At 37.7% G+C, this 27,673-nt stretch overlaps 1 protein-coding gene across 6 annotated transcripts in view; it reads right to left on the bottom strand.

Annotated features, from left to right (window-relative positions):
* SLC38A6 (solute carrier family 38 member 6) overlaps positions 1–27,651 on the bottom strand; it is a 74,662-nt gene extending 47,011 nt beyond the window's left edge. For 3 of the 6 annotated variants that reach the window (XM_049899317.1, XM_049899315.1, XM_049899316.1), the window contains exons 1-5: positions 27,425–27,651; positions 26,226–26,356; positions 23,844–23,917; positions 8,168–8,220; positions 4,584–4,623 (exon numbers count right to left, since the gene is read on the bottom strand). In XM_049899317.1, the coding sequence (XP_049755274.1) occupies positions 4,584–4,623; positions 8,168–8,220; positions 23,844–23,917; positions 26,226–26,356; positions 27,425–27,529 (403 nt within the window). In that variant the 5' untranslated portion in view covers positions 27,530–27,651. The remainder of the gene's footprint in view (positions 1–4,583; positions 4,624–8,167; positions 8,221–23,843; positions 23,918–26,225; positions 26,357–27,424) is intronic. The other 3 variants (XM_049899314.1, XM_049899318.1, XM_049899319.1) reach the window with 2 other exon arrangements.
* Positions 27,652–27,673: the final 22 nt, after the last annotated feature.

The raw sequence follows: 27,673 nt of genomic DNA, 5'->3' as shown, positions 1-27,673 counted from the left end.
AAAAGAATCACATAATGTAATACAGAAGAACTCTCTGTGGAAACCACCTATATTTATTTTCTACTACCGTCCTTAGTCCCTTTACTAGTAGCCCACCAAATTCAAACTCTCGAAGCCAGAATTCTCTGGCCTATAATAAGCATTAAATATTAAAACTTCCAGATGCCTCTTTTCTGACTTTGTGTCCCAGAAACAAAGACTGTTAGTAGATGTCACTTCAGCCCCTGTGGGGCAGTTCTAGTCTGTCTTAAAGGGTCACTATGAGTTGAAATCAATTCGATGGCAGTGGGTTAAGTTTGTTTTTTTGGTTAGTGCAAGAAAAGGCTCCAGGCCTTTTCAATTATTTAAAAGCTACACGTGCAGCAAGTGAAGGTGATTGTGATAAAGAATTTGTTGCAAGTAGGGGTTAGTCCCACCATTTCAATGCAAGGGCAAATTTACATAGCATTAAAGTGCAAATATGAGTTGTCCATAAATTGGACATCCATAACCTGTGGGCTGCTTGTATTTGCAATTAATAAAGAAAAAGTCAAAATCAATTTTTAAGAATATTTAAAAAGTGATGAGCACAGCATATTAAACAAAAAAACAAAACAAAACAAAAAACAAACCTACTGCCATAAATTCTGACTCATAGCGACCCCATAGGTTTCCCAAGGCTGTAAATTTCTATGGAAGCAGATTGCAACATTTTTCTCCCACGGAGCTGCTGGTGGTTTTCAACCACTGACCTTTTGGTTAGCAGTCAATCGTTTTCACCACTGTACCACCAGAGTTCCTTACGGCATATGAAAAACCCTTCCAAATAAGTATGCTGTTTCTTCTCAAGCATACATGGTTTACCAGGAGTTCCATGGATGCAATTCATATTAAGGAACTACTTCTGAAGGCTGGAGTTCCTAGGCTTCTACTTCTCAAAGGTTCAGAAGCTGTCTTAAAGGGTAGGCCCAAGAATTGGGGTGTACTCCTTTTCCTAATGACAAAGACCAGCATTTACAAACGCTTTTAGGGCAATGGTTACTGATTTGTTAAAGACACCTAAGAAAGCGTCAGATCATCTTTTGAACCAAGTATAACCCTTCCATTTAACTTTTCTGTACTAAAAATATTTTAATGTCCTGAAAGACTTAATATGCTTCCCAAAGTGCTAAGTTAGAATTAGAATTTTTGCGGAAGAAGTAACCCAAAGCTCCCTGCTTCCCACCCAACCACCAGCCATTTTACAAACAGGAAACTGAAGCCAAGAGACTGAGGGATTTCCCAAGACACATGGATACCCAATGGCAGAGGCTGGACTAGATAGAATTCAGGGTTCCTAACTTTCAGCCCAATGCTCTGGGTTGTTGTACTCACAACAGCAAACTTCCAATCCTATTATAATAAATGAATAATTAATGCACATCTGTCCAAAACAAAAGAAAAAAAATCTCTGGAAAATATATATTCAGTTTTTATTCAGGTGGCTCTCAGTAAGCAAACTTTTAACTAATGTGAAGAAAATTATGAGGACACTATTTGTGATGGTTAAGGTTGTGTGTCAGCTTGGCTGGGCCACGATTCTCAATGTTTTGGCAGTCATGTAATGTTGTGATCACTTCCCTGGTGAGATTTCATATGTGATCACCCCCATGATGGGACCTGCTGTGAGCAGCCAATCAGTTGAAAGGCAGTTTCCTTGGGCATGTGGCCTGCATCTGAATATAAGCAGATGTTCTGGCTTTTGCCTGCTCTGGATCCTGCAGCTGGCTCCTGTTTGTCTGACCTCCGGTTCTTGAGACTTAAGCTAGCAGCTTACCTGTAGTCTTGCCTGACAGTCTTAGGATTCATTGATCTTCACAGCCTGTGAGCAAGAGCCTTGCTCTCTGACCTGCTGATCTTGGGTTCGCCAGCCCCCTGCGGGGTTATGTGAATCAGAAGAACCTCTATCCTGATCCTTGGACTTGGAACGTTCCGCCTCTACAAACACAAGAGCCATTTCCTTGATATAAACCTCTCTATATATTTATATGCTTTACTGGTTTTGCTTCTCCAGAGAACCCAGCCTAAGATATAAGATACTATTCTAAAAACTAAATTAGTCATACCAACTTTTCTGAATTTGAGAGACATTTAAAATTGTTGCGAATGCTTCTAGATCACTTTTTTTTTTAATTATAAAGCAAGATAGCAAGCAAATCAATAAACTTAAGAGTTCAGAGGGAGCAGTGCTTTATCCACCACCGAATACAGGAATCCCTTCTGTATGTGACATTCTGACAAGTGGCCAATCAGCTGCTTCCGGGGATAAAGAACATGCCCAATGTAGTAGAGTCCATACCCATTATCACACAACCTGATTACAAAGGTATTTCTAATGAGGAATTCAAACCAGCTTCACTGAAAATTTCCACCCATGAGAACCAGTTCTGTCCTCTGGGACAATACTAAATTTGTCTAGCTTCTTTTTCAGTATTTCATGTTCAGTCTTTCAAATATTTGAAGCTAATGATCAATCTACTGCTCCTCTTTTCTCTTCTTGATAAATAAATCTAAAATATTAACAAGTACTTGGAAATAGCATATACAAATCATATTCAGCTCTATTCATTTCCACAAAGGTTTATCAAGTTCCAGGTATTGTACTAGGTGTCAGGAGTACAAAGAGAAATGAGACGTAAGCCTTGCCCTGGAGGAGTTTACAATATAGTGGGGAGAGGAGCATGTACGGAGGTTAACTTCAATCTAATAACAGCAAGTAGCAAAACAGTGTTATCCCCTATAGCAGTTACATACAAGAATAGAGCACAAGGAAGGGATCAAGCTGAAAAATACAGAGAATGGAACAGTAGGTATGGTGACAAGGCCACAAAGTTGGATCTAAATTCCTGGATTGAAAATTCTACATAAAATGCTAAACAACCATTCAACCTAATCTAGGCAAAATGCAACAGTTCTTACTATTCATATGGAGAGGTTAATGAGGGGCTGAAAATATCAAAATATACATTCACATTCCAAATCATTACCAGTGTACAGTCATGCAATACATATTTGCTAAAATAATTTATTCCAAAGCATATCTTAAAGTCAAGGATACTACATAGATTTACAAAGAAAGAGATTGGTTTTCCTGACTTGTAGTGTAGAAACTCTGGTGGCATAGTGGTTAAGTGCTATGGCTTCTAACCAAATGGTCAGCAGTTTGAATCCACCAGGTGCTCCCTGAAAACTCTATGGGGCAGTTCTACTCTGTCCTATAGGGTCGCTATGAGTCAGAATTGACTCGATGGCAATGGGTTTGGTTTTTTTTTTTTTTTTTTTGGTTTAGTGTATGGTACACAGAATGTGTGTTGGAAGGAAATTATTTGGTATGGTATTCAATAAAGCATTCATCTCATTCAATAACTTTTTTTCTATGAATATTCAAAAAGTTGAAGCACAAAGGCTCAAGGATTTCAAAACAATGGCAAACACAATTCTTCAAGAGAATGTTAACTTTTTCCTTGACCAACAAGCCCATTAGAGAAGATGGAATTTGGTTCAACAATACTTAACATGTAATAGCTCAGATCTCATGAGTATCAGACTTAAACTTTAGTAAAACTGTCATCTTTAAATGATTTTGAAGATTAAAATTTCCTCTGACCGTACAATCCTGTGTAAGATCCAAGGTGCACGTTAACCTTCTCTATGTTTTCTTTTAACCTAATTAATATTTACTTAGCCCTCTAGTCAATGATAAAGGAAAATCAAGGCATTATTCAGCATCATGTAACTTCTTTACAACACATATAAACACAATATCCAAATATTAGAATTAAATGTTTAATACATTTAGGAAGTTACTGTCCATAATTAGGAGCTCTGGTGGCACAATGGTTAAGAACTCAGCTGCTAACCAAAAGGTCGGCAGTTTGAATCCACCAGCCACTCCTCGGATACACTATAGGTCAGTTCTGCTCTGTCCTATAGGGTTGCTGTGAGTCAGAATCAACTCAACGGCAACAGGTTTGGCTTACAGGTCCATAGTTAACACAGTTTTATTTCTACATGGTTCTCAATATTAGGATCAATACTAGGAACAAGATAAATGTTTCTTATTTATCTCAGATTTGCTTATTTTTTAAACCACTTGATCACTATTAATTTCTTGGTTGTAAGAAGACATTGCTTGTCCACACCTGACTGTTGACAACCCACGCAACGCAACTCCCTCTAAAGCAGTTTTTGCCATTGGGGGTAGATGGAACAAAAATAGAGGGAAAATGTTTTAGAATCACCTAGAGAGTTCTTCTAAACTGTACCCCACCACTATCACAACAACAGAAAGCCAATGCTTTAGAAGTGTGCTGAAGGTCTAATAATAAGACTGAAGTACTACCTGAAATCAAGGCTTTAGCTGGAACTTAATTTAGAAGTTATTGTCACAAGGACTGTTAAAAAGATTCAAAAAAAGAGTAATGAGGCTAATACACAGGGCTTCTGACGATACCTATGGTTACAGTGGTTCAAGTGCCCAGCTTAGACCTGTAATAAGATAAGCCAAAAGGAGGATATCATTTCTGTCACATATACACATAAGCAGCGCACTTCCAGTTGCTCACCTCCAATATTCTGAATTATTATGGTGCCTGCCACCACCACCTATAAAAGAAAAAATGTATTCAGAAAATGTAAGAAGAAATAATATAAAAGGATCAGTATTTTATTAAAGTCCAAGAACTATTACTAAAAAACAGAAGCAGAGGTCATGAATGAGGAGAAATTGGAAAGAATAAATTTTGCCGGCCATAATACATAGCATTAATAACCATCATATAAAAAGCCTTCCTTTAATAGTTCCACTGTTGCTATAAGGAACATTTTTTAAAGCTTTTTTGGCAGTTAGTCATTTTTAAATATTTTAAATGTGTTAAAAGCTAGTAATGGGCAGATACCAAAGTACGAAAAAAGAAACTGAATCTATCTGGTCTCATTCTCCCTTTCTTGCTGGTTTTACCATACTTCTTTTATAAGTGTACTGAGACGGTTTGGGGTGTGCTGTACCAATACTGTATTACATAAAAGGAAATGATATAGTCTTCCGAATATATCAGCTTGGCATACACCAAACCTCTGAGCATCCCTTTCCCAGCGATTAATAAAATCTAGACCAGAAAACTCTAAAACCCAAACAATCTCAGATCCAGAAAATTTAGGCAAAATGTTTCAAACTCAGTAACATGAAATAGGCTAAGTATAACAAAATAGGAGGTAGTAAGGACTGTACTGTATTGGAGAACTGCTTCCTCTTCAAAAGGGGACAGCTGTGACCAGTGGACGGCATACGAGAATGCGGATCCAATGCAGCCACATCTTCTGATTTTTCAAGGAAAGGAAAAAATTGAATTCTTTCAAAATTTCATGACCAGTTAAAAATAAAAAGGGATTTGAGCCAACAAAATATGCCTGAGGACTAAGTTCAACCTTAAGGCTTGCTAGCTGGTGATCTTTGATGAGATTCCTAGGAAACTCAAGATAGCACTTTGTTCATTCTTGTAAACAGAGGTACTCAGACGAAATGGTTAAACATGATGCTTCCACTTAGGCTTTTCAATCACTCAAATCTTTGTGGATCTGAACCTGACAATGAATGTTTGGGGCTCACTAGCTCTCAAGGATCATTCAGGCCTCTGGGGACTGAATGGTCACAGACCATCCTTCAGGCCCATCTCTACTAAGAATTCCATCAGTAGCAGCACTTGCCTATCTTGGAAACAATCTAAGTTATTTGGACCTAGAGCCCTTGGGGTCTGAAAATTTGGCAAGGAGTCTTTGGAGATGAGGTGACTGACACTACCGTTTTCTAGAAAGACCTCTGCAAGTAAACCCTCTTAAAAGTTAGTTCCACACAACAGAGAACCCCTGAGGGAGCAGGAGAACAGGGGGATGCAGACCCCAAATTCTCATAAAAAGATCAGACTTAACGGTCTGACCCCGGTGATCATGGCCCCCAGACCTTCTGTTGGCCCAATACAGGAACCATCCCTAAAGCCAACTCTTCAGACATGGATTGGACTGGACAATGGGTTGGAGAGAGATGCTGGTGAGGCGTGAGCTACTTGGTTCGGGAGGACGCTTGAAACAACCTTGGCATCTCCTGCCTGGAGGGGAGATGCAAGGATAGAGGGGCTTAGAAGCTGACAAAATGGTCACGAAAAGAGAGAGTGGAAGGAGGGAGTGGGCTGTCTCATGGGGGGGAAAGTAATTGGGAGTATGTAGCAAGTTGTGTATAGGTTTTTGTGCGAGAGACTGACTTGATTTGTAAACTTTCACTTAAAGCACAATAAAAATTATTAAAAAAAAAAAAGTTCCAGTATGTTACAATTATTTGTGAAAAGGCTGTTTTGAACTTCTGTATACTATCTTCCATATGCAATATATGTCTACTATCAGTACTAAATGAAATTTGGATTTCTATTCATATATTGCAAAAAACAGTAAAAACAGGTTAGTGATAATTAACTTTCTGATATTTGACTGAATTTAATCATTTAAGATCTAGAAAGTCGGGATATTGATCGACTCATTGATTGACTAATCTATCAATCTATCTGTGTCTTCAGTGCCTAGCATAATGCAAGACACATGGCATTTGCTCAATAAATATTTGTTTGGTGAGTAAATAAACATATGGACTTTTAAAAACATCTTCCTTAAAAACTACAAAACACTTCAAAAATATCTCTTTGATTCTCAGAACAATGTAATCCATACCATATACCCTATCTATATATTTGGAAAAAGTAGAAAAGTTTCAACCCAATGTGGAAGTGAGGAGGAAGTACAAAACAAGTAAGCAAACAGACAAAAAACAACTAACTCCTGATTGAGAGCTTGCTGTCTAGTGTACCTGTCTACTGAGAACTGGGTACATACATGAAAATGATAAAGCAACCACTCTAGAGTTTTAGGAAATGGAGGCTTTCAACAATCCATACTCTTCTTTGAGGCTTTATTGTTAAACAAGGAATGCAGAGGAAACACTAATGTGAAATAACAGTGGTACTTGCTTAAACTAGATGCAGAAAATTGATGATTGATTTTACCAACATTCTGGTCTTTAAGAAACCAGAAATTCTTATCAGCGATGACTAACAAAACCCTTTAACCTCAGATAACATATTCTTCATTTTGTTCAGGTTTCAGGTTATTAACATCCAAGCCATGCGATCTGCATGGTATAAAATAGAAATATTCCCTTTTGTACATCAAAAACAATATTAATTTGAATGTAAATATAGACTTTTTCCTTACTATCTAGCCATATCTTTTTTCTCCCAGACTAAATTCTCTCTACAAATACAATATTCTTTTAGATTAAAAACAAAACACAAACAACAGATTTACAAACAAAAAGAACAAGTCTTGTTTAGAACCAAAATAGAATATGGGCTTTAGAAGCACAACTGCTCTTCAAAAAATATATATATATTACGGCACGAAAGACAATGCTTAACTCCTGACTACCTAACTGTGAAGATGAGAGCATTTTTACTACCTTTTAGTTTAGTACACCCAATGCAAACGAGTGTCCATTGTTCTTATTCTGAGTAGCAAAAGCACAGATTTAGAGTCTGGAGTCCTAGGATCTGGTACTGATTTTCTGTAACTGTGGACCGGGAAAACAAACTGTAGACAAACTGTGAATAATTTCCCTGGGCCTTAATTTCCTCAACCAGAATTGAGGAGATAGCTAGTTATCTCTTAGCACTGTTGGGCTCTTAAATGAAATGATCTTCTAATTACCCGTTTTATAAATAGTCATGCTATAAGTTTAACCCTAGGCCACTTCTTCTGTCTTTACGAAGATTTGCTCAGAGAATACAATTAGAGTTAATAGGAAAAACTCAAAATAGGCCATTGTCACTGTTTCAAAATTATTCAAGTCATTGCTCTCCTTCAACAGAGTGAAATATACTAAAAGATTTAAGCGTTGAATTAAATTTATGAATGCATTTTCGGGAAGGACATGTACATACAAAATTTCTTTTCTTCCTCTTCTTGCTCCCATCATTCTGCCATTTTTCACTCCACTTTCCTTTTATTCCAATTTTTTCCTCTATATATTTGTACCTTTTAATTTGAAACAGAAGGAAAAATAATGCCTATTTGGGTTTTGGACACAGAGAGGAGAAAAAAAAAATACCTTTCCAGGTAATCCAAACGCAAAGAGTCCAAGATCTTCATAAGATGTCACAGCTGTTAAGAGAAATTATAATTTGTACTTTTACACAAAACTATTTGAGTGCCAGATCTTAAAGGGAAATCATTCCACTACTACAAACTAAGTATCATTCTTATGACCCAGGCCAATCAGGACTAGACACAGCATGGGAAACGAAAATTCTCCACGACACTCTCCAATAAAGGCAATAGCAAGAAAGATTTTACTTAATTGGGTATTTTATATAAGTATTTTTGATAATTTTCTGCATCAAATCTTTAACTTTCACCCCAAATTATAACCCAGAATGCCTATGATTTTCAGATGTCTTTGTAGAACGTAAGTCTTTCCTTTTATGCAGTCATAATGGTTTTCATTCTTTTTAAATCACCTAGGATCCTTTTTAATCTGGTTCTCTAATGTATCTCATATTCTGAAAGATTTTGTCTCTCAAACTGCACATATTAATAATTATTTTATTAAGCAAATGTTTCTGATGACTATAAGGTAACCAGTGTTAATGTACAGAACTAAGGTAGTATCATTCAACAACTAGCAACCATCTATCTACCTATCTGACATCTCTCTATTTTAAAGTTATTGTGAGGGCTAATCATGGACAAATTTTGTGATTTCTCTTAAGCATTCTGTATTACTGAAAGTAGTGCAAGCATTTCTATTATTAATTTTTCAAATTCCTAGTAGTTTAGGTTCTTAAGTTAGGAACAACTGCCTTATGGTTGGACTAAATTTAAAGCAAAAGTGATCATTTTCTTGGGAAACTTGAAAACTTATGTTCTACGAGGACAGAGTTCTCTTAGAATTGGCTTCAATTCTAAGGCTAACAACCACACAGATTGCATTGATTTAAGTAAAACAATTACTCAAAACCAACCCCACCCCTCATTAAATAGTACATGCATACCACACTGTCCAAATTTAAGTTTTCATTGGCAATGGTTTCTAAAAACTGAATACGTAAATAGTTAAAGCTAGATAAACAAAGTTGTATCATAATTTCAGAGACATTCATTTTTCCAGGTTAAGTAGGATGATGACAATGTTCATGACAGAAACAATATTTTTATCCCACAATTAGTAGGGCATGTACTTTTTTTTTCATCATAAAAGAGCATTAAATTACATTTCATCTCACCTCTTCAAGAAATATAATCACAAAAAAAGATGAAAATTAAATGGCTCATAAAAGAACCAAATTGTATCCTTAGCCCATTTAGTTTCACATTCTAATCAGCAATGCCAATTTAAAAAAAAAAAAAAAAAAACAGTAGTTAAAAACATTTGTATAATCCTATAGTTTAAAAGGAAATCCTGGGGTAGTGGTTAAGAGTTACGGCTGCTAACCAAAAGGTTAGCAGTTGGAATCCACCAGATGGTCCCTAGAAACTCTATGGGGGCAGTTCTACTCTGTCCTACAGGGTTGCTAAGGGTTGGACTGACTCAGCGGCAATGGGTTTGGTTTTGGTATAGTTTGAAAAGTGCTTACAATAATAATCTTATGGGTATAGATTTTAGATATATTTTAGGACATAAAATTTAAAAACAGTTACAAAACTAAGAACTGAGACTTTTTCCTTCTATGTTAAATGCCTAAATTTTTCCTTTTTTTCAAATACACATATTCTAAAGTGAATGCCATCACAAAAATTAATAATTTTAATAAGTAAATCTTTACTAGTTTGTTTTAATACTCCTAAACAGAATAGGAAACCCTGATGGGGTAGTGGTTAAGTGCTAAAGGCTGTTAATCAAAAGAACGGCAGTTCAAATCCACCAGGCACTCCTTGGAAACCCAAGGGGCAGTTCTGTCCCATAGGGTCACTATGAGTCAGAATTGATTCAACAGCAATGGGTTTGGGTTTGTTTTGGAAACAGAATTAAGAGATAGTGTTATATAGGGGCACAATTCCTTATATTTATCATTCCAAAGTCTTGGTAGTGTCTGTATGTGTATAAATATGTACAAATACATTGAGAATGTGATTTTGTTACATATTATGTTATATGAACCAAGTCTCCAGAAGGTCTGTGATCTGTCATTATGAGGGATGAGTTTAATGAAACATCACTATTTGTTTTTATTTTAAGCAACGCTCTTTTATATTACGGTTAAATTAAAAAAAAAAAATTCTTTAGGGGGGAAAAAAAGGTTTCCAAGAATTTAAAGCAGACGTTTTTAGTTCAGCCTTACACATGAGAATATACCAAATAAAAAAAACCAAACCCACTGCCTTCGAGTCAATTCTGACTCATAGCAACCCTATACCAAATACCTACTTTTACAATGATTTATTTTGCCTTAGTTTCTCAGTCAGTGAATACATGAACAATAACCCACTACCTTCAAGTCAATTCTGCCTCATAGCCATTCTATAGGACAGAGTAGAACTGCCCCGTAACATTTCCAAGGCTGTAAATCTTTATGGAAGCAGATTGCCACGTCAAAAATCTCTCCCACAGAGTGGCTGGCGGGTTCAAACTACCGACCTTTTGGTTAGCAGCAGAACATTTAACCGCTGTGCCAGCAGGGCTCCTTATCAAGATATACTTAACCAAAAAGTTTAATTCTGGTTTGTTTTATTCTAAACAGCAGAAAACAAGTAAAAATGAAAAGCAAATACCTTTACCATGAACAAAAATCATAACATAGATTCCAAAAAGAAATATTTCAATATCTAAATTTAAATACATTAAACACTTATTCTTCATTTAAACATTAAAATATAACTTTCATTGTTCCAGAAAACATAACCAAACTAGCAGCTTAAAGACAGTTTTGAATCAAAGACAATTCTAATTGCAATTTCTGACAATAGCAGCATACATCTTAGCAATGCCAAACTTACTCTCTATTATTTTCTAGTTTTGTAAAAATAGCTCTAAATAAGGCAAATTCCCAAACCGAGAATGAAAAAGGTTTAGACTTTTAAATTAAGATGAGTACAGCACTCAACTCCGAGCTGTATCTTTTAAGTCAGCACTGTCTGGCTAGTCATTCTGTTCTGTCACTATCATTGTACTACTCTTATGTTACAAAAATTAGAAGCACTTTTCTATGTTTGAGACATAATGAATACAAATTTAATGGCTTTGGCTTAACATTGAGGCTTTATTCAAATAAATGTGTTCAGTCATTAATTAGTAGATAAGAACTGCTTTAGGTGAAGGGAAGGACAATACTCAATACACGGAAGGTCAGCTCAACTGGACTGGACTGGACCAAAAGCAAAGAAGTTTCCGGGATTAACTGAATACTTCAAAGGTCAGCGGAGCAAGGGCGGGGGTTTGGGGACTATGGCTTAAGGGGACTTCTAAGTCGATTGGCAAAATAATTCTATTATGAAAACATTCTGCATCCTACTTTGAAATGTGGCGTCTGGGGTCTTAAATGCTCACAAGCGGCTATCTAAGATGCATCAATGAGTCTCAACCCACCTGGATCAAAGGAGGATGAAGAACACCAAGGTCACACGATAACTATGAGCCCAAGAGACAGAAAGGGCCACATGAACCAGAGACCTATATCATCCTGAGACCAGAAGAACTAGTTGGTGCCTGGCTACAACCAATGACTGCCCTGGCAGGGAGCACAACAGAGAACCCCTGAGGGAGCAGGAGATCAGTGGGATGCAGACCCCAAATTCTCATAAAAAGACCAGACTTAATGGTCTGACTGAGACTAGAGGAATCCCGGTGGCCACGGTCCCCAAACCTTCTGTTGGCACAGGACAGGAACCATTCCCGAAGACAACTCAGCAGACATGAAAGGGACTGGACAGTGGGTAGGAGAGAGATGCTGATGAAGAGTGAGCTAATGATATCAGGTGGACGCTTGAGACTGTGTTGGCATCTCCTGTCTGGAGCGGGGATGGGAGGATAGAGAGAGTTGGAAGCTGGCAAAATTGTCACGAAAGGAGAGACCGGAAGGGTTGACTCATTAGGGGGAGAGCAAGTGGGAGAACGGAGTAAGGTGTATATAAACTTATATGTGACAGTCTGACTTGATTTGTAAACGTTCACTTGAAGCTCAATAAAAGTTAATAAAAAAAATGAATATGTAATCTGCAGTCGTTGAGTATTGTATCTTATAAATGGCGAGGAAATCAAGTTGTTAGGTTAAGAGAGTAATTCAGATCTCTTTTTCCATATTGAATTTTTTGTATCTGCTTGTTCTATCACTTGCTAAGAGAAATATGTTAAAGTAAGTGTGATTTTTTTAATGTTTCTTTTTTTTTTTACTTTTTAATTTTAAAATAATGCAGATCTACAGAAAGTTGCAAAAGATAGTACAGAGGGGTTCCTTGTATCTTTTACCCAGTTTCCACCAACAGTTACATGTTATAACTCTAACCAGCTCACTGAGATGAGTTATAATGCTAAGTTCAAAATTAAAACAAAGAGTTAACTTTTATACAATGCAATGTGTGTTCATAATCCTGTGTCATTTTGTCACATGTGTAGATTCACGTAACCACCATCACAGTCAACAGGCAGAACCATTTCATCACCACAAAGATCTCTCCCCTTTATAGTCACACACACACACCCTCCACCATTTCTAACATCTGACAACCAGTAATCCTGTTTCCATCTGTATAATTTTGTCATTCAGTGAATGTTTTACAAATGGAATCATACAGAATGTGACCTTTGATGTTGATGTGTGTGTTTTTTTCCCACACAGCTTTATGTCCTTGAGACTATCCAAATAGTTTTATATATCAATATTTTTTGGCTTTTTATTGCCTGGCTGTGTTCCATGGTATGTATAAACCTCAGTTTTCTTAACCATTCACCTACTGAGGGGCATTTTAGTTGTTTCCAATAATTTACTGTTACAGATAAAGCTGGTATGAAGAGTTATGTACAGATTTTTGTGTGAACATGTTCTCATGTCTGTTCTATTTTGAGGCTATGCTGTCACATGATACGACTTTAGAATTATGTCTTTTATAAAATGTCACCTTTCCTTGACTATGAAATATCTTTTATTATTATGTATTATCTATGGTAATACTACTTGCCTTGAAGTCTACATTTTTATGTTAAAACAGCCTTACCAATTTTTTTGTTTATGTTTGTATGAAATATCTTTATCGTTTTACTTTTACATGTCTTTTCTCATGCCTTCCAATTTTTTTTTTTCATTTTTCTCTCTTTTTTTCTTCAGTTTGAATAATTTCTTTTGGTCTGTCTTCACATTCACTGCTCTTTTCTTCTGCTGTATCCAGTCTGTCTTAAAGCCCACTCAATAAATGATGAACTTTAATATTTCAAAAAAAAAAAAAATGTGTTCAGTCAGTCAAATGCTTTATCTCCGCATATTCACTTTTTAATGGTTTTCTGGATCATCCTGACACATAACTGAAAAATCACTACTGAAACACATTTAAAGTTCTTTTCTGTCATTTGGGCAATTTCTTAAAATATCAGCAATAGTGTAAATTCATACCGACTTTTTGGGATGCAATTTGAACAATGAGCCTTGAAACCTTTGACCTTGGGAAACCATCTTAGGAAATAAGACTAAACGCAGAAAAATAATTATATGAAAGATACTCATCATGACATTATTTATTTTAAAAAACAGAACTAAGGTAAGTGCTCAACAATGGGAAAGTAGTTAAGTAAAATTATGGAAGGTACATCTGACAGAATAATATGTAGCCATTAAAAACTATGCTCATAATAACGTGAAAACTGGCAATATTATTTTACATAAAAAATAAGATTCAAAGTTGTATGGACAATATGATTTTAAAGCAGAACACATTAAAACGTAATGAATTATAGATAACAATTATTGTCTAGTCTTTTTCTTTTCCCTCCACCTTCTTTTTTGAGGAGAGAGGTCATCTTTTTCAAATATTCTATAATGAATATAATGGGGTAACGGAATATAACTTTTAAATATATTACTTGAACAATTCCACTTCCTCCACCATGTATCTTGTAGGTTGTATTTAAGGCTGCAATTTTTATTTTCTCTGGTGTTAAGTAATTGAAGTATTGTTTGGTCTAACAATAGGAGATATATTTCAGCCCTTTCATATGACTGTACTAACAGCTTATTTATAAAATGAGAGGCTTTTTTAAGAGATACCAAAATAAGAAGTGATGACAAGTCACATTAACAGCATATTCTTACAGAATATTAATTATGAAACCTATGAAATTAATTCATTCTTTTACAGGAATTCATACAAGCCGTACCTGGCATAACCCTCCTTAAATAAGTAACTGAAAGCAACCATTAAGCAATCTTTTTTAGGAAACTGTTATTCTGATATTAAAGAAAATCAATGCTATGTTTTGAGGGGGCAGAAAGTCTGTAAATCTTAATCAAGCAAATTGGGTGGGGGGGGAATCCTTCTTTAATGTACCATCAAGGCACACTTTAGTCGTATTTTGGCTAGACCAAGAGTTTGACCTCCACAGGAATCGTTTGGAAAGCTGCTTTCTATGAAGTAGTGGAATATTTCCAGCTACTTCTTTTTTTACTAACTCAGTGTTCTGTCTGCTTTGCATTTTTTCCTCAATGAAATAGGACAATTAATAAACTCTGGGCACAGTACAAACCCCAAGTTTCAGCAGCAGCAATATTATCTTTGGATCTAGGTTGAGGGACCTAAGTTATTCAAATATAGTTCAACTCTCAGAAAGCTGGCCATTTGGAACGTACCCTTTTTATTTTAAATTCTTTTCCTTCTTGTGTTTTCCATCATCTTCCTCTCACTTTTATCTCCCTAATAGTGTCCATGAAGGTCATTCTTTGAGTGTTTACTATGCAATTTTATCGTCACTTCTGGTCTTTCTGGATATGTATTTACACATAAGTTTACCAACTAAATGTGGCATAATTTTAGGGCACCTGATACGGTCAAAGAAAATAGAGTATTTTCCTTTTCCTTTCAACTGGCACAAGGGTTATGGTATTTCATCCATAGAGACGGATCCCAACACAACACTTGGCTCTTCAGTGAACAATTATTTATAGAGTCAAATCCTATAAATGCTATTCAACTGTTAGACTCAACCTGTAGACAAAACATGAAAAACTTAAATATGATGACAAAACAGAAGGCAAATATTGTCAACCTTGACAATGCAAAGGTACAGAAGACAGGCTACAGGAAATAGAAGGGGAGAGAACAGGTGAAAGAAAGAATTTGTTGCTGCTGGTTGTTGCTGAATTGATTTTGACTCATAGTGACCCCACGTGACAGAGCAGAACTGTCCCATAGAGTTTTCTTGGCTGTAATCTTTATGGGAGCAGATCACCAGTTCTTTCTTCTTTGGAGCTTCTGGGTGGGTCTGAACCACCCATTTTTTGGTCAGCATCTAAGCTCTTCTCCAGGGGAGAATTCATTCCTTACCTCTTCCAGCTTTTGGTGGCTGCTGGCATTCCTTGGGTTGTGGCCACATCACTCTAATCTCTACCTCCATGGTCACATTGGCTTCTCTCTTCTGTCCATGAACTCCCTCCATGATATATGTGATTACATTCAGAACCCACCCAGGTAATCCAGGATAAGCTCCACATTTCTAGATCCTTAATTTCATCATATCTGCAAAGTTCTTTTTTTTTGCCATATAAGGTAAGGTAACATGCATAGGTTCCAGGGATTTGGACACAGATATTGGGGCGGGGGTGGGGGGGGTTGCATTTCATTTCAGGATTGAAAAGGAAGAATTTAGAAAATACTTGTTATAGAAAGAGGGTATTGGGATTGATAGAGTTGAGAATCACGGTGCCAAAGGATTTGAGTAAACGAACAAAATGGGAACACAAGAGAAACATTTTGTTCCTTGTTTATTTCCTCATCACTGCTAAACCACATCATTGCTAGAAATTAAAAATCCTCATTAAAGAACTGTAATCTTGCTTTAGGAAGAGGAACAGAGGGGACTCGGTTCTCTTTCTCAGTGAGCTCTACAAAGAACCAAGATTCTTTTTGGACCCAGGGTACCCCTTGTATCTATTCCTCCAGTGGCTTCTCATTGCCTCAGCAAAAACTCCTAAGTTCCTTAGGATTTGAGACTTGTCTACCACTCCAGTTTCATTTTCTCCTTTGTACCTTATGCATTAATAACAGTAAACTACTTCTGGTACCTTGAATGTTGTGTATCTCTCTTCACATTTGCACATGTTGGAATATTCTCTCTTGTCTTGCTTGCTAAACAAATTCGTTTTCAGCTCAGTATCCCCAGGTATATTTATTGACCCTCACTCCCAACTCAGACAGGGCAACCCACTACCTCCTATGAGCTATCACTGTACTTTACACATGTTTAAAATTTTACACTTATCACATTATAAATTACTTGTTTATGTATTTGTCTTCTAGGAAAAGAACTAGTTCTTATTTATCAATGGATACAAGCGTATTGAATGAATGAATGAACCTCCATCCTGGATTTTGGTTCTAGGAGTTGTCTAACTAGATATACTTCAAAGTCTGCTTGTCCAAAACTGAACTCATTTTTATTTCTAACCAACTCCTTCCTCTGTGTTGCTATTTCCATTAATAATACTATTATTAACCCAGTGGACCAAGCTAGAAATCTATGAGATATCCCAGGCGCCTCTTCCCACATTGAGATTAAAGTCTCCACATTCCATCAGTCACCAGGTCTTCTCAATGCTTAGTCCCCCAAGTTTCCTAACCTATTTCGTTCTTTTATTTCCCTGTTACTGCCTTGGTACAATCCCTCACTTAAACTTTTGTTTAAGAATTAGGTATTTTTAGTGCAAATTAGATCTAGGCATACAAATTAGAAAGGCACCTCCTTCCAGTAGAGGAATAAGGTTTCCATCCTGAACACAATCCTGAAGGCATGCATGACCTGCCTTTGTGAAAAGTACGACAACCTGGAGGTTGCTCTTAGAGCTGCCGCCCAATTGTCCTGGGAGTTCCTTTCACTTGTTGCCTGTGCTAGATTCCGTTTCTTTGCTTTTCCCTGTCATGGATTGAATTGTGTGCCCTGAAAATGTGTGTCAATTTCGCTAGGCCATGGTTCCCAGTATTGGTTTTCCTCCATTTTGTGATCTGATGTAATTTTCCTATGTGTTGTAAATCCTTCTCTCTGCCTGTGGTCAATGAGATAAAATTAAGTTACGTTGAAGAGGATTAGGGTAAGATGCAATACCCTTACTGAGGTCATACCTTGATCAGATGTAAGGGGAGTTGCCTTGGGGTGTGGCCTGCATCATCTTTCATCCAATAAAAGGAAACATAAGCAAGTAGAGAGAGGGGGACCTCAGTGCCACAAAAAAAGAAAAGCCTGGAGTGCAGAGCATCTTTTGGACACAGAGTCCCTGCACTGAGAATTTCCTAGACATAGGGGAAGACTGATGCCAAGACACATGGTGATCTCTAAGGGATGCTGGGCCCACAGACATTTAAAGGAGACAAGGACCTTCTCCCAGAGTTAGCGGGGAAGGGAGAGAAAGACTTTCCTTAGAACTGGCACCCTGAATTCAGTCTTCTAGCCTCCTAAGCTGTAAGAGAATAAACTGCTGTTTTTCAAAGCCATCTATTTGTGGTATTTCTGTTATAATTCTGTTACAGCAGCACTGGATAACTAAGACAGAAATTTGGTACCGGGAATGTGGGAGTGGTGTTCACGAGTATCGGGGGATAGAGCCAGATCTGCTGCCCAAAGCTGAGGGGGTGGGGCTGCCATGCCCAAGGGGCAGAAGAACAGGGCCTGCCAAGGCTGAGGGGGTGGAGTTGCCATTCAGTTGGACTAGGAGAATGGGGCCACCCAAAGCAGAGGAAGCAGAGTTGCAGTCCCAGTGAGCATGGTAGGTAGAGCTGAAGCCTGGGGCCTAGAGACCTCCAACCAGAATCCAGGGAGCATGGCTAACACCTAGAGTCTGGAGGGCAGGGCCACTGCCTAGATGGTTTCAGAGAACAGAGGATTATTATCAAGCCTTGAGAGCTATTGTAAATTGTTCTGCTTGGTTTTTGACTGGCTTGGTGCCCATTATTCCTTCTTTCCTTCCAATTTCTCCTATTTTTAATGGAAATGTCTACCTTGTGCCTGTTTACCAGATAATTTGTATTCCAGATTTCATAGGTTTACAAATGAAGAGGGATTTTGCCACAGGATGGAATGCAGACATAGAGTGGATTTAAGATTTGGGGGATGATATGATGGGGTGAAAGTATTTTAAATGTGGCAAGGACACTCCCTAACTTTGGTAAAGGGTATCCTCCATTGCTCACTTAGAAAGGATGCATGGGAAATAATTTTTAGAGACCCTGCATGTATGAAAACGTCATTATTCCACTGCCGTACTTAAGTGATAGCTTGGCTGGGTATAGAATTCAATATTAAAACTATTTTCCACAAGAATTTTGAAAACTGATTTACAGTCTTCTAATTCACAGTATAGCTTCTGAGAAATTCTATGCCATTATGATTCTTGATACTTTGTATGAGACATTCTTTTGTTTCTGTCTCTGAAAGCTTTTGGATATTTATAACTGGGTTTCTGATTTTTCACAACGATGTGCTTTAATGTGAGCTCTTTTACAACTACTGTATTAGATAGTAAGAAGACTCTTTCCATCTAGAAACTAATCTCCTTCAGTTACAGAAACCTTCTTTGTATTATTTTCTTGCTAATTTCTTTTATCGTTTCTTTCATTTCTTCTCTCTTTGTGGAATTCCTGTGTTGGACTTCATTTTTCTCTTCTATTTTCAAGATCTTTGTCTTTTTTTTTACTTTCTTTCTTTCTCTCTAGGAAATTTCTTTAACTCTTTCAAGTGAACTAATCAACTAATTTTATTTTTAATTTCTAGTATTCTTATGTTCCCTGAATGTACCCATTTTCTGACTTGTTCTTTTTTCAGTATGCAATATCTTCCTTCAGCTCTCTGAGACTATTAAACATAGATTTTTTTTTTTTTTAAGTTTTCATCTGGTCCCTGCATTATCTGTTTCCTTTTTTCCTCTGAGTTTGTTTCTTTCCTTAGTTGTTTGTTTATGGTTGCTTTAGTATGTACCTTTCATGTTAAAGGTTTTTGTCAAATGTCTGGCAATATTTGCTTATCTCTTTATATTAAGTGTGAGGCAGTAAAAGGCTAAGCAGAAGCTCTATGTGCGTGAATGAGGCTTACTGAGTGGTAGGCTTAATTCAGTTGTTTCTTGGAGGACCCTCAGTTATTTATTTACAGGTATAGGTATTTTCTCCTGGATGGGGGAGATTCTATAGAGAGTATTTCTCTAATCCCTTAATGTGGTGCCAGCATTCTCAGAACTCACGAAAAAAGGATGCTGGAAATCTCCTCCAGCTGGTAGGCTTTCGCTTAATGCCCTATTTTCAGCAAGATGACCTGCTCTTAAACTAGTCCTAGTATCTACGAATTCAGAGTTCCTTTGGTTTACCTTCTCTAGAGAATAGAGCTCCAGGTTTCTGTAAGGGTGAAGAAATGATGGCATTACGTATACGAAAGCGAATTCTGGAGTTAGATTGCCTGGATCAGATATCAGCTTTTTTACTGACTAGTTGTGCAACCTTGAGCAAGCTACTTAATCTCTCAGAGTTCCAGCTTCCTAATCACTAAAATGGATATATAAAAAAACCCAAATCTGTTGCCGTCGAGTCAGTTCCAACTCGGAGCGACCCTATCAGACAGAGTAGAACTGCCCCATAGAGCTTCCAAGGAGCACCTGGTGGATTTGAACTGCTGACCTCTTGGTTACCAGTTGTAGCTCTTAACCACTATGACACCAGGGTTTCCAAAATGGATATAATAACACCTATTTCATATGGTTATTGTGCAGTTAAATTAATACATGTAAATCAGTTAAAAGAGCACTGAGCACACAGTAAACTCAATAAATGTTAGCTTTAAAGGAAAAAAAAAAAACACTGCCTAACAGGGAATAGCATTATTGTATTTATCTCTCACTCACTCCCCAGATAAGTATTTATTCATTGGGAGGAATATAGGCAGAATTAACCAGCACTATTTAAACTATTATTTTCTCTTTTGATTCATGTAAGTTAAATGCATGCTATGATTCAATTCCATTGTAATCCTATTGAGTGATTATAGGCTGAACTACACAGTACCATTAAGAAATATTTACAAAATTGACTGGTATTGATTGAATGTGTGAAGTGAAGCAGATAGGAGTTCAACTGGGCAGTACCATTCATTGAGGTAGGGATACAGAAAGGCATACATTTGCAGCATCAAGGATAAAAGATGATGAATTTAATTTTGAACATACTAAGCTTAAAATGCCTCTGGGATATCTAAGTGGAGAGGTCTAATTGTGGCTAATAGGTGAATCTGGAATCACCAGCCCATAGTTGGTAAATTATAAAAGTTTACAATGTTATTCAGGGACAATATGTTACAAACTCGACCAAAGAAGAACACTGGCAAGGCAGAGACTGCTGGTTATTTCTCCCTTTCTACCTGAGTAACAAGTCCCATTGCCACCTGTAATAAAAACTATTTTCCAGGCCCCCCCTTGCAACCATTTTGACTAATTACTACATATAAAATATAAATGGAAATCTTAAGAGAAATTTAGGTCCTTCCACCAGAGGGATGGTCTGTCTCTATGACTCCCATCTGGGCCACCTAAGTAAGAAAGGGCCTTAGATTCAGAACATTCTCTGATAAGGCTGGGAACTAGGTTACCTTCTCTCTCCCAGTTCCTTCTCCTTATCAGAGAAGCCTTCCCCTTGTTCTGGACACATAGTAACTTTCTCTGTCTCTTGCACATATGTGGGCAACATATGGCACCTGGCCAATCTCACTTCTATATCTGTTCCTGGCAGGGAGGGAATGGGATCTCTCAGTTATGGCACGCAAGCAGTAAATGAAGAATATCTGCCCTGCACCAGTACGTACCAGTGAAGCTGATCTCATTCTGTCTCTTCTCTATGTGAGCAAAGTGTTTACCTATGCACTAATACAGCGTGTGTGGTCTGCCTCTTGCTGGTGAGCTCAAACCCTGGTACGACACCTGCTCTCTAGAATGTGGATGTGATAGCTGGAGCTGCAGAAGTCACCCTGGAACTCAAGGATTGGGGTGGGTGGGAAGTGAGGCACGCATTAGAATAGTGGAACAGAAAGGGAGACGCCTGTATCCTTGAGGACACTGTGGATCAACCACACCAGCTGTGGACTGCCTACTTAAAGATTTCTTATTAATTAGAGAGAAATAATTTTTTATCTCGTGTAAGTAACTACTTTCAGGATCGTAATTATGCACAGTCAAATGCATTTCCTAAAGCTATAACTAAAAAAGACCAATGATAATGGTAGTGACCATTTATTGAATATTTACTATATGCCAGGCCTGGGTTACCTGGATTATTTTATTTAATCCTCACAATAACCCCATGAGATAGCACTATTAGCATCCCCATTTTAGACACTGAGAAACTGAGGGCCAGAAGGTTTAAATAGTATTTTACAGGTAACCAACAAAGGCTAAAGGGATTAGGGTCCCTTATATGCCACCTCAGCTCTAAAAAAAGCTCCTGATAGATCCCAAACCCTATACAAAATCCAAAATAGAAGAATTTCATGGACAAAATCCTTTACTTTTAAAAAGATGAAAAATGCTCCTTACTTTTTAGCTTCAGGCAAATAAATGGAGAAGTTATTTTGTAAAGACTTATGATAGCCCTTCCTCTGACCAATGAATCTGATCTGAGCATAATATTCCTTTATGACAATTCAATAAACTAAAGGAAAAAATCAGCTACATGCTATTCTCTAGTCTTTTGTTGTATGTATTTAAAAAAAAGCCTACCTCCACAGAGAATTTTACAATGACTGAAGGAATTCAATCAACAGAAGACAGGTGCGTCAGTGTCTATGGAGAACCATGAAGAAGTTAGTTCATGGACCCAAATAAGCTGGGAAAATCAAAGAGAAAGAAAAAAGGGAAACAGTTGATTTCACTTTATAATGCCCCAGGTTAACAGACAGAGAAGAACATACGATGATGTCAGAGTTTTAAAGTTAAATGTAGATGAACTGATGGAGAGGAGAAAAATTAACATTACCTGGAGATGTCCTAAAATGGAATATTACTCCCGAATAATTGATATTAATAAAGCAAAATAGTTAATGAAGACATAATTGCCACATAATTAACTAAAATATTAATTCTTATTAGAATATATAACAAAAGAACTTAAGATGCCAAATAAACCAACACAACTAAGTAAAATAATTATTTCACACAATGAAGTAAAATTTCAAAATATGTCTTTAAAATTCCAGTCAAGTTTCAGTAGGACTTACAAATACGCTCTCTAATGCTATCATTCCTGAATTCAGGATGCTATTATGAACACTTGTCACTTTGAGATTAAGGTTTGTATTGTTTCCTAGTATTTTTATCTGTCTGCATTTTCACTGAAGCCCCTTGAAAGCAGAATGGAGCTGAGTCTGTATTTGTAAACTAGATTGCCAAAGGTACTGGGATAGGCTACAACCAGGGGCTATAGATCCTAATCCGGTTTTGCATAAGAATTACCTGGAGGGTTTGTTGAAAACATATTCCTGAATCCCACTTCAAATTTTGGGGGTTAGGATCCCTGAGTCTTATATCTGCGTCTATAAAAAATCTGTAGATATTTCTGACGCACAATTTTAGAAAAACAGACTACAACAATGGCTTTAGAACTATTTCTGAACAGTCCTAGAATTTTCATGAGGTACCTTTGGAATTCCCTCTCCTGTTTCAGCCAGAAAAATCTCACTTTTATCTGTATTATATACCTACTCTGCTTTTTAAAGTCTGTAAAAATCACAAGACAAGATAGAGCAACGAGAACTCATCCACATAAGAACGGAATCTATGACTTGGGCATCATTACTGGCGTAATTCAACAATAGAAGAAACTAGACAGATAAAAAGACCAGGATTCGTGGACACAGAATATTTGTTAATGTCAAAATGAAAACTTTATAAGAGTTTTCTAATTCATATACTTTTATTTAATGCAACTTAAAATAACTTATTCAATACATGGCTGAATTACATAATAAAGTTTCAAATGGAAAAAATATATACACATACATTGTATTAAATTCCATCTACTTCTGTCATTTAGAAAAAACTACCTTATTGCAGACTTTCAAGTAAAAATGCAAAACTTATTTAAATGAATCCAAAGCTTTGTAACCTTACCTCCTACAATCCCAATTCTGTCACCCTTACCTCTGTCTGGCAGGCAAAGGGTAGGGAAGGTAGTAATAGATCTGGGATGGTGTCCTTGAGGAAATGATGACTCCAGAAGAAATATGACCAGAGTGAACATCTGTCTACTGCTTTCCCATGAGTAAGGTTTGGATACTTTGAATACGTTTCAGAAGCCTCCCCTAGTCTATTCTAACTCAAAAAACTGTGTGTGTGTTACGGAGAAAGGGCGGTAAGAACACTAGTTTCCTCCGCCGGTTCTGTCCTTGGATATTCCCCCATAGAATTGGGTCCATATATCCCGGCCTTTTGAAATTCTCCATTTCAACTATCCTACCAAATAATATCTACCCCCGCTGGAAATGAGATATCAGACATCCAAACTTGTACACAGATAAAATTTCTAGAGGCTGGTTTACCACATGAAACAGAAATTTTTTTACTCACCTGTTTGAACACACATACTAAGCAGGAGATGGACTGAGTAAGAAGCCAAGAGAGCAACAATCAGCAGCAAGAAACTAAAATGTAAAAGAATACAAATTAGACCCCCTTCAAAAGTTTCTTTTTCATTACAAAAACAAATTTCCTCACATTCAAATGTTCACAGGGGCTCTCTCTGACTAGTTGGATTATGGTCATTTCTTTTTCTTTTCTACTTTCTTGTATTCCATCAAATTTTATTTAAATGAAATGAAATGCTTTTAGAATGAAAAAAAAACTTTATTTAAAATAAAGTTTCTCTTTTAGTACTCTTGTCTACTGACTGCTGGTTCAGCCATTCAATGATGACCTTGCAATATTTCCATTTATGATTATTTCTTCCTATTCTAAGACTAAATAGAAGTTTTAGTTATGAAATCTCGGTGTCTTCTCCTTTTCCCTCCCTCCATTCCTCTCCTTCCAACAGTGTGGCCCTCCCTAGCATACCTTCACCTATAATATTGAGTTAATTCTGTATTTCCCAGCATGTATTAAACACACACACACCAAACCAAGCCAAAATAATGCAATTAACATACTTACAAGGACACAACTCGAAATATATATAAACAATGTAAGAATTGGTGTCCCATCACTAATAGTGTGAAAAGATACAACATGCATAATCCCTACTTATTCTCAAGGAGATACAGCAGAACAAGTTTTTAAAGATAGCTCTTCCCAAAGAGTTGCCCCAGTAGTTGAAGAAAGTCTATCTTTGTGGTCCACTTAATACTTAATATTTGTTAATAAGTAGCAAAATTGAGGGGTAAAAGTCCAGGTTATTAAACTGAAATTAGAGCCCTTACTAAGTAACAATTTGGTATCACCAAAATGGAAGTTTTATAGGGTTCAGTGCTCACACATACATGCATGTAAAATCCTGGTATATAAAACATGATTTTCAACCACCAGTCGCCATCGAGTCGACTCTGAGTCACGAAGAGCCCATGTGTCAGAGTAAAATTGTGCTCCACAGGGTTTTCTCAAAAGGAGCCCTGGTGGTAGAATGGTGAATGCTGCTAAAGGAAAGGTTGATGGTTCAAATCCACCAGCCACTCCATGGGAGAAAGATTTGTCAGTCTGCTTCCGTAAAGATTATGTCCTTGGATACCCTATAGGGCAGTTTTACTCTGTCCTGTAGGGTTGCTACGAGTCAGAATCAACTCAATGGCATACAATAACAACGGCGTTTTCAATAGCTGATTTTTTTAGAAGCAGATTGCCAGGGCTGTAATGTCTAACTTTTTGGTTAGCAGCTGAGCATGTTAACCATTTGCACCACCTCGGAACTCCACGATTTTCAAAGAGGACCAAAAAATAAGCTGATTATGTCTTGCCTAAGGTCTTACATATAGTTTTGAAGTTTTAAAATTAGGAAAGTGTGGATTATTTAACAAAAATTGGCTTAACAAGAAATTTGTAATAAAGAAGGAAATAAACCTAAATGAGACTGCATGTATTATAAATTTCCTAATAGGTCTGCTTCTACTAACAAAATAAACAAAACAAATTTGATGTTCAGTTATTCTATTAGATATGCTGCTTGACAGATGCTAAGGGTAAGTCCTGTCCTACAGGATTTCAGAGTTTAGTAAAGAGACTAACTTGCACACAAATCATTAAAACACATTACAATAATGGAATGAATATACAAAGTACTAATATACAAAGCACAAAAAAGGCAGGAATGCTTTTTGTTTTAGACAAACTGGCATAACCAAGTCTTGAAAGACGAAAAGCAAGAGTCATAATACGTGCCTGGCCTCAGAGAGGGAAGCAAGATTATTTAACAAGAGAGGAAATGGAGAGGAACGAAAAGTTTACATGTTTTATTTCGTTGTTGTCATTAGGTGCCATCGAGTGGGCTTCAATTCATAGCAACCCTATGTACAACAGAGCAAGTAAGGGATGGCTGGCTTGCTCTGTAAAGTGCTACAGCTTCAAGAACTTCAAGATCACAGGAGAATCGGCATCGGCTGATACCCAGGTTGCATCGTCATTCCCACAAGAGCTCAAGAAACTCATAGAGAAGAGAAAGGCTACCTTCCAGAGCAACTCTTCAATTGTGATGAAACAACTATTTACATTGTATTAGGATTTAGAAGTAATCTAGAAATGATTTAAAGTGTACTGGAGAATGTGGGTAGGTTACATGCACATACTGTGCCATTTTATATAAGGAATTTGAGCATTCATGGATTTTGGAATCTTGTGGGGTCCTGCAACCAATTTCCCGAAGATACCAAGGGACGACTAACAACTTCCAGAGCCTATGTCTTTGCTTCTTGGTGTACTACCAAAATGAAAAACAGAACCATTAGTAAAATAAGAAAAAAAACTCACCTAAATCCAAGGATACCAGTATTAGCCATAACAAAAGCTAAGCCAAGAATGCCACTTCCCATGATGGCGTTCATCAAATTAAATACTGAGAAACCAAATGAAACACCTGGGGATCCCTGTCTGTGAAGTTCCTGTAAGCACACAAATGTAATAGTATTAAATGTTTGGATGTTCAAATTTGGTGGAATCACTGAAGGGTTATGGAGAAAGTCTCCTGCAAACAGCTAGACAGCGCGACGCAGTAGTTGCTCAACCAGTACTGACTTCCTTTCTTTTCCTTCCCACCTCCTGTTAGTGCCACTCCATGGCTACAGTGTTCCCTAGGAAAATCATCTTCACCAGTACAGAGGCCAGGTAGGCTTAAGAAGAGCCATGACTGACTGCAGGAGATAAAGACAGGATAGGAATGAAGAAGGCAGGAGTGGAGGGCTAGGTCTGGAGAATTCCTGAACGACCTTGAGGCTGCTGGAGTAAACTGTTGCTCCCTTTACTAGGACTGCAAAACTAACCGCTATTGATAGACTTAATAAATTAACTCCGTCCAGCTGGAAGGATGGTTAGGAACACAAAAATAAAAGCAATTCACATTACGCTGGCGAGGATACCGCGGTCAACACCTTTGCCCAAAAGAGCATTTGGGAGCAAAGTCCTAGAAACTGCTACTGTCAAGGAACTTGAGTTAAAAAGATGAATGCCAATTGCACAAGTGTTAGAATCAGGTCACCTACACTCCTTCATCGTTAAGTATGTCTATATTAAGATGTTTATAGCCCCTCAACGACTAGGGCGGAAAAGAAAATCTTGTGATTCTTGCAAAGATCTGACAGGACTGGTGGTGGAAACAGGAAGCCGACAAAGATACTAACAAACAGTAATGAGTCACATAACCCTAGGGCTGCTCATCGAGTCGGGTGCCCAGCCTTCACTGAGTGCTGTACCTCTTCCACCTGAGCCTGCACCTCCAGCTTTTCTTTCTAGGGCATGGTGGGCTTCAATCACTTTAGAAACTCCGCCATATTTCATCTGAATCTCGACTGCTGCCCTTGATCCCCATTCCCCTGCTCTGGCAAGGGAAGGGTCTGATTTCAGCTTCTCCCCTCTCCCCGTGCCGCCCCCCTTCTTTTCCGGGTCTTCTTTGGGCAGGCACTTCAGGGAAGCCCGGAAGCCGTCCGCGCCAAGAAGTAGCGGAGCCCACTTACGTTGCTTAGCAACGGGCTCGACTCTTCCGCCGCCGCCTCTTCAGGTTGCTGGGCAGAGACATACCAGCCCTGCTCAGTGTTGACGCTCCCGCAGGGCGGCTCCATGCTCCTAGCTTGCCGACCGCCAGGTCTATCTGCGGGCCACTACCCTACCTCTCCTGCCGTTAGCAGCGCCAGAGGCGGAGCCATGGGCCCGGCCCTTCCGGGATTCAGTACCTCACCGGAAAAGGGGGATGGGGGAGGAGAGAC

Source organism: Elephas maximus, chromosome 10, assembly GCF_024166365.1.
Source record: "Elephas maximus indicus isolate mEleMax1 chromosome 10, mEleMax1 primary haplotype, whole genome shotgun sequence".
NCBI lineage: Eukaryota > Metazoa > Chordata > Mammalia > Proboscidea > Elephantidae > Elephas > Elephas maximus.
This window is presented reverse-complemented; position numbering and strand designations above follow the sequence as displayed.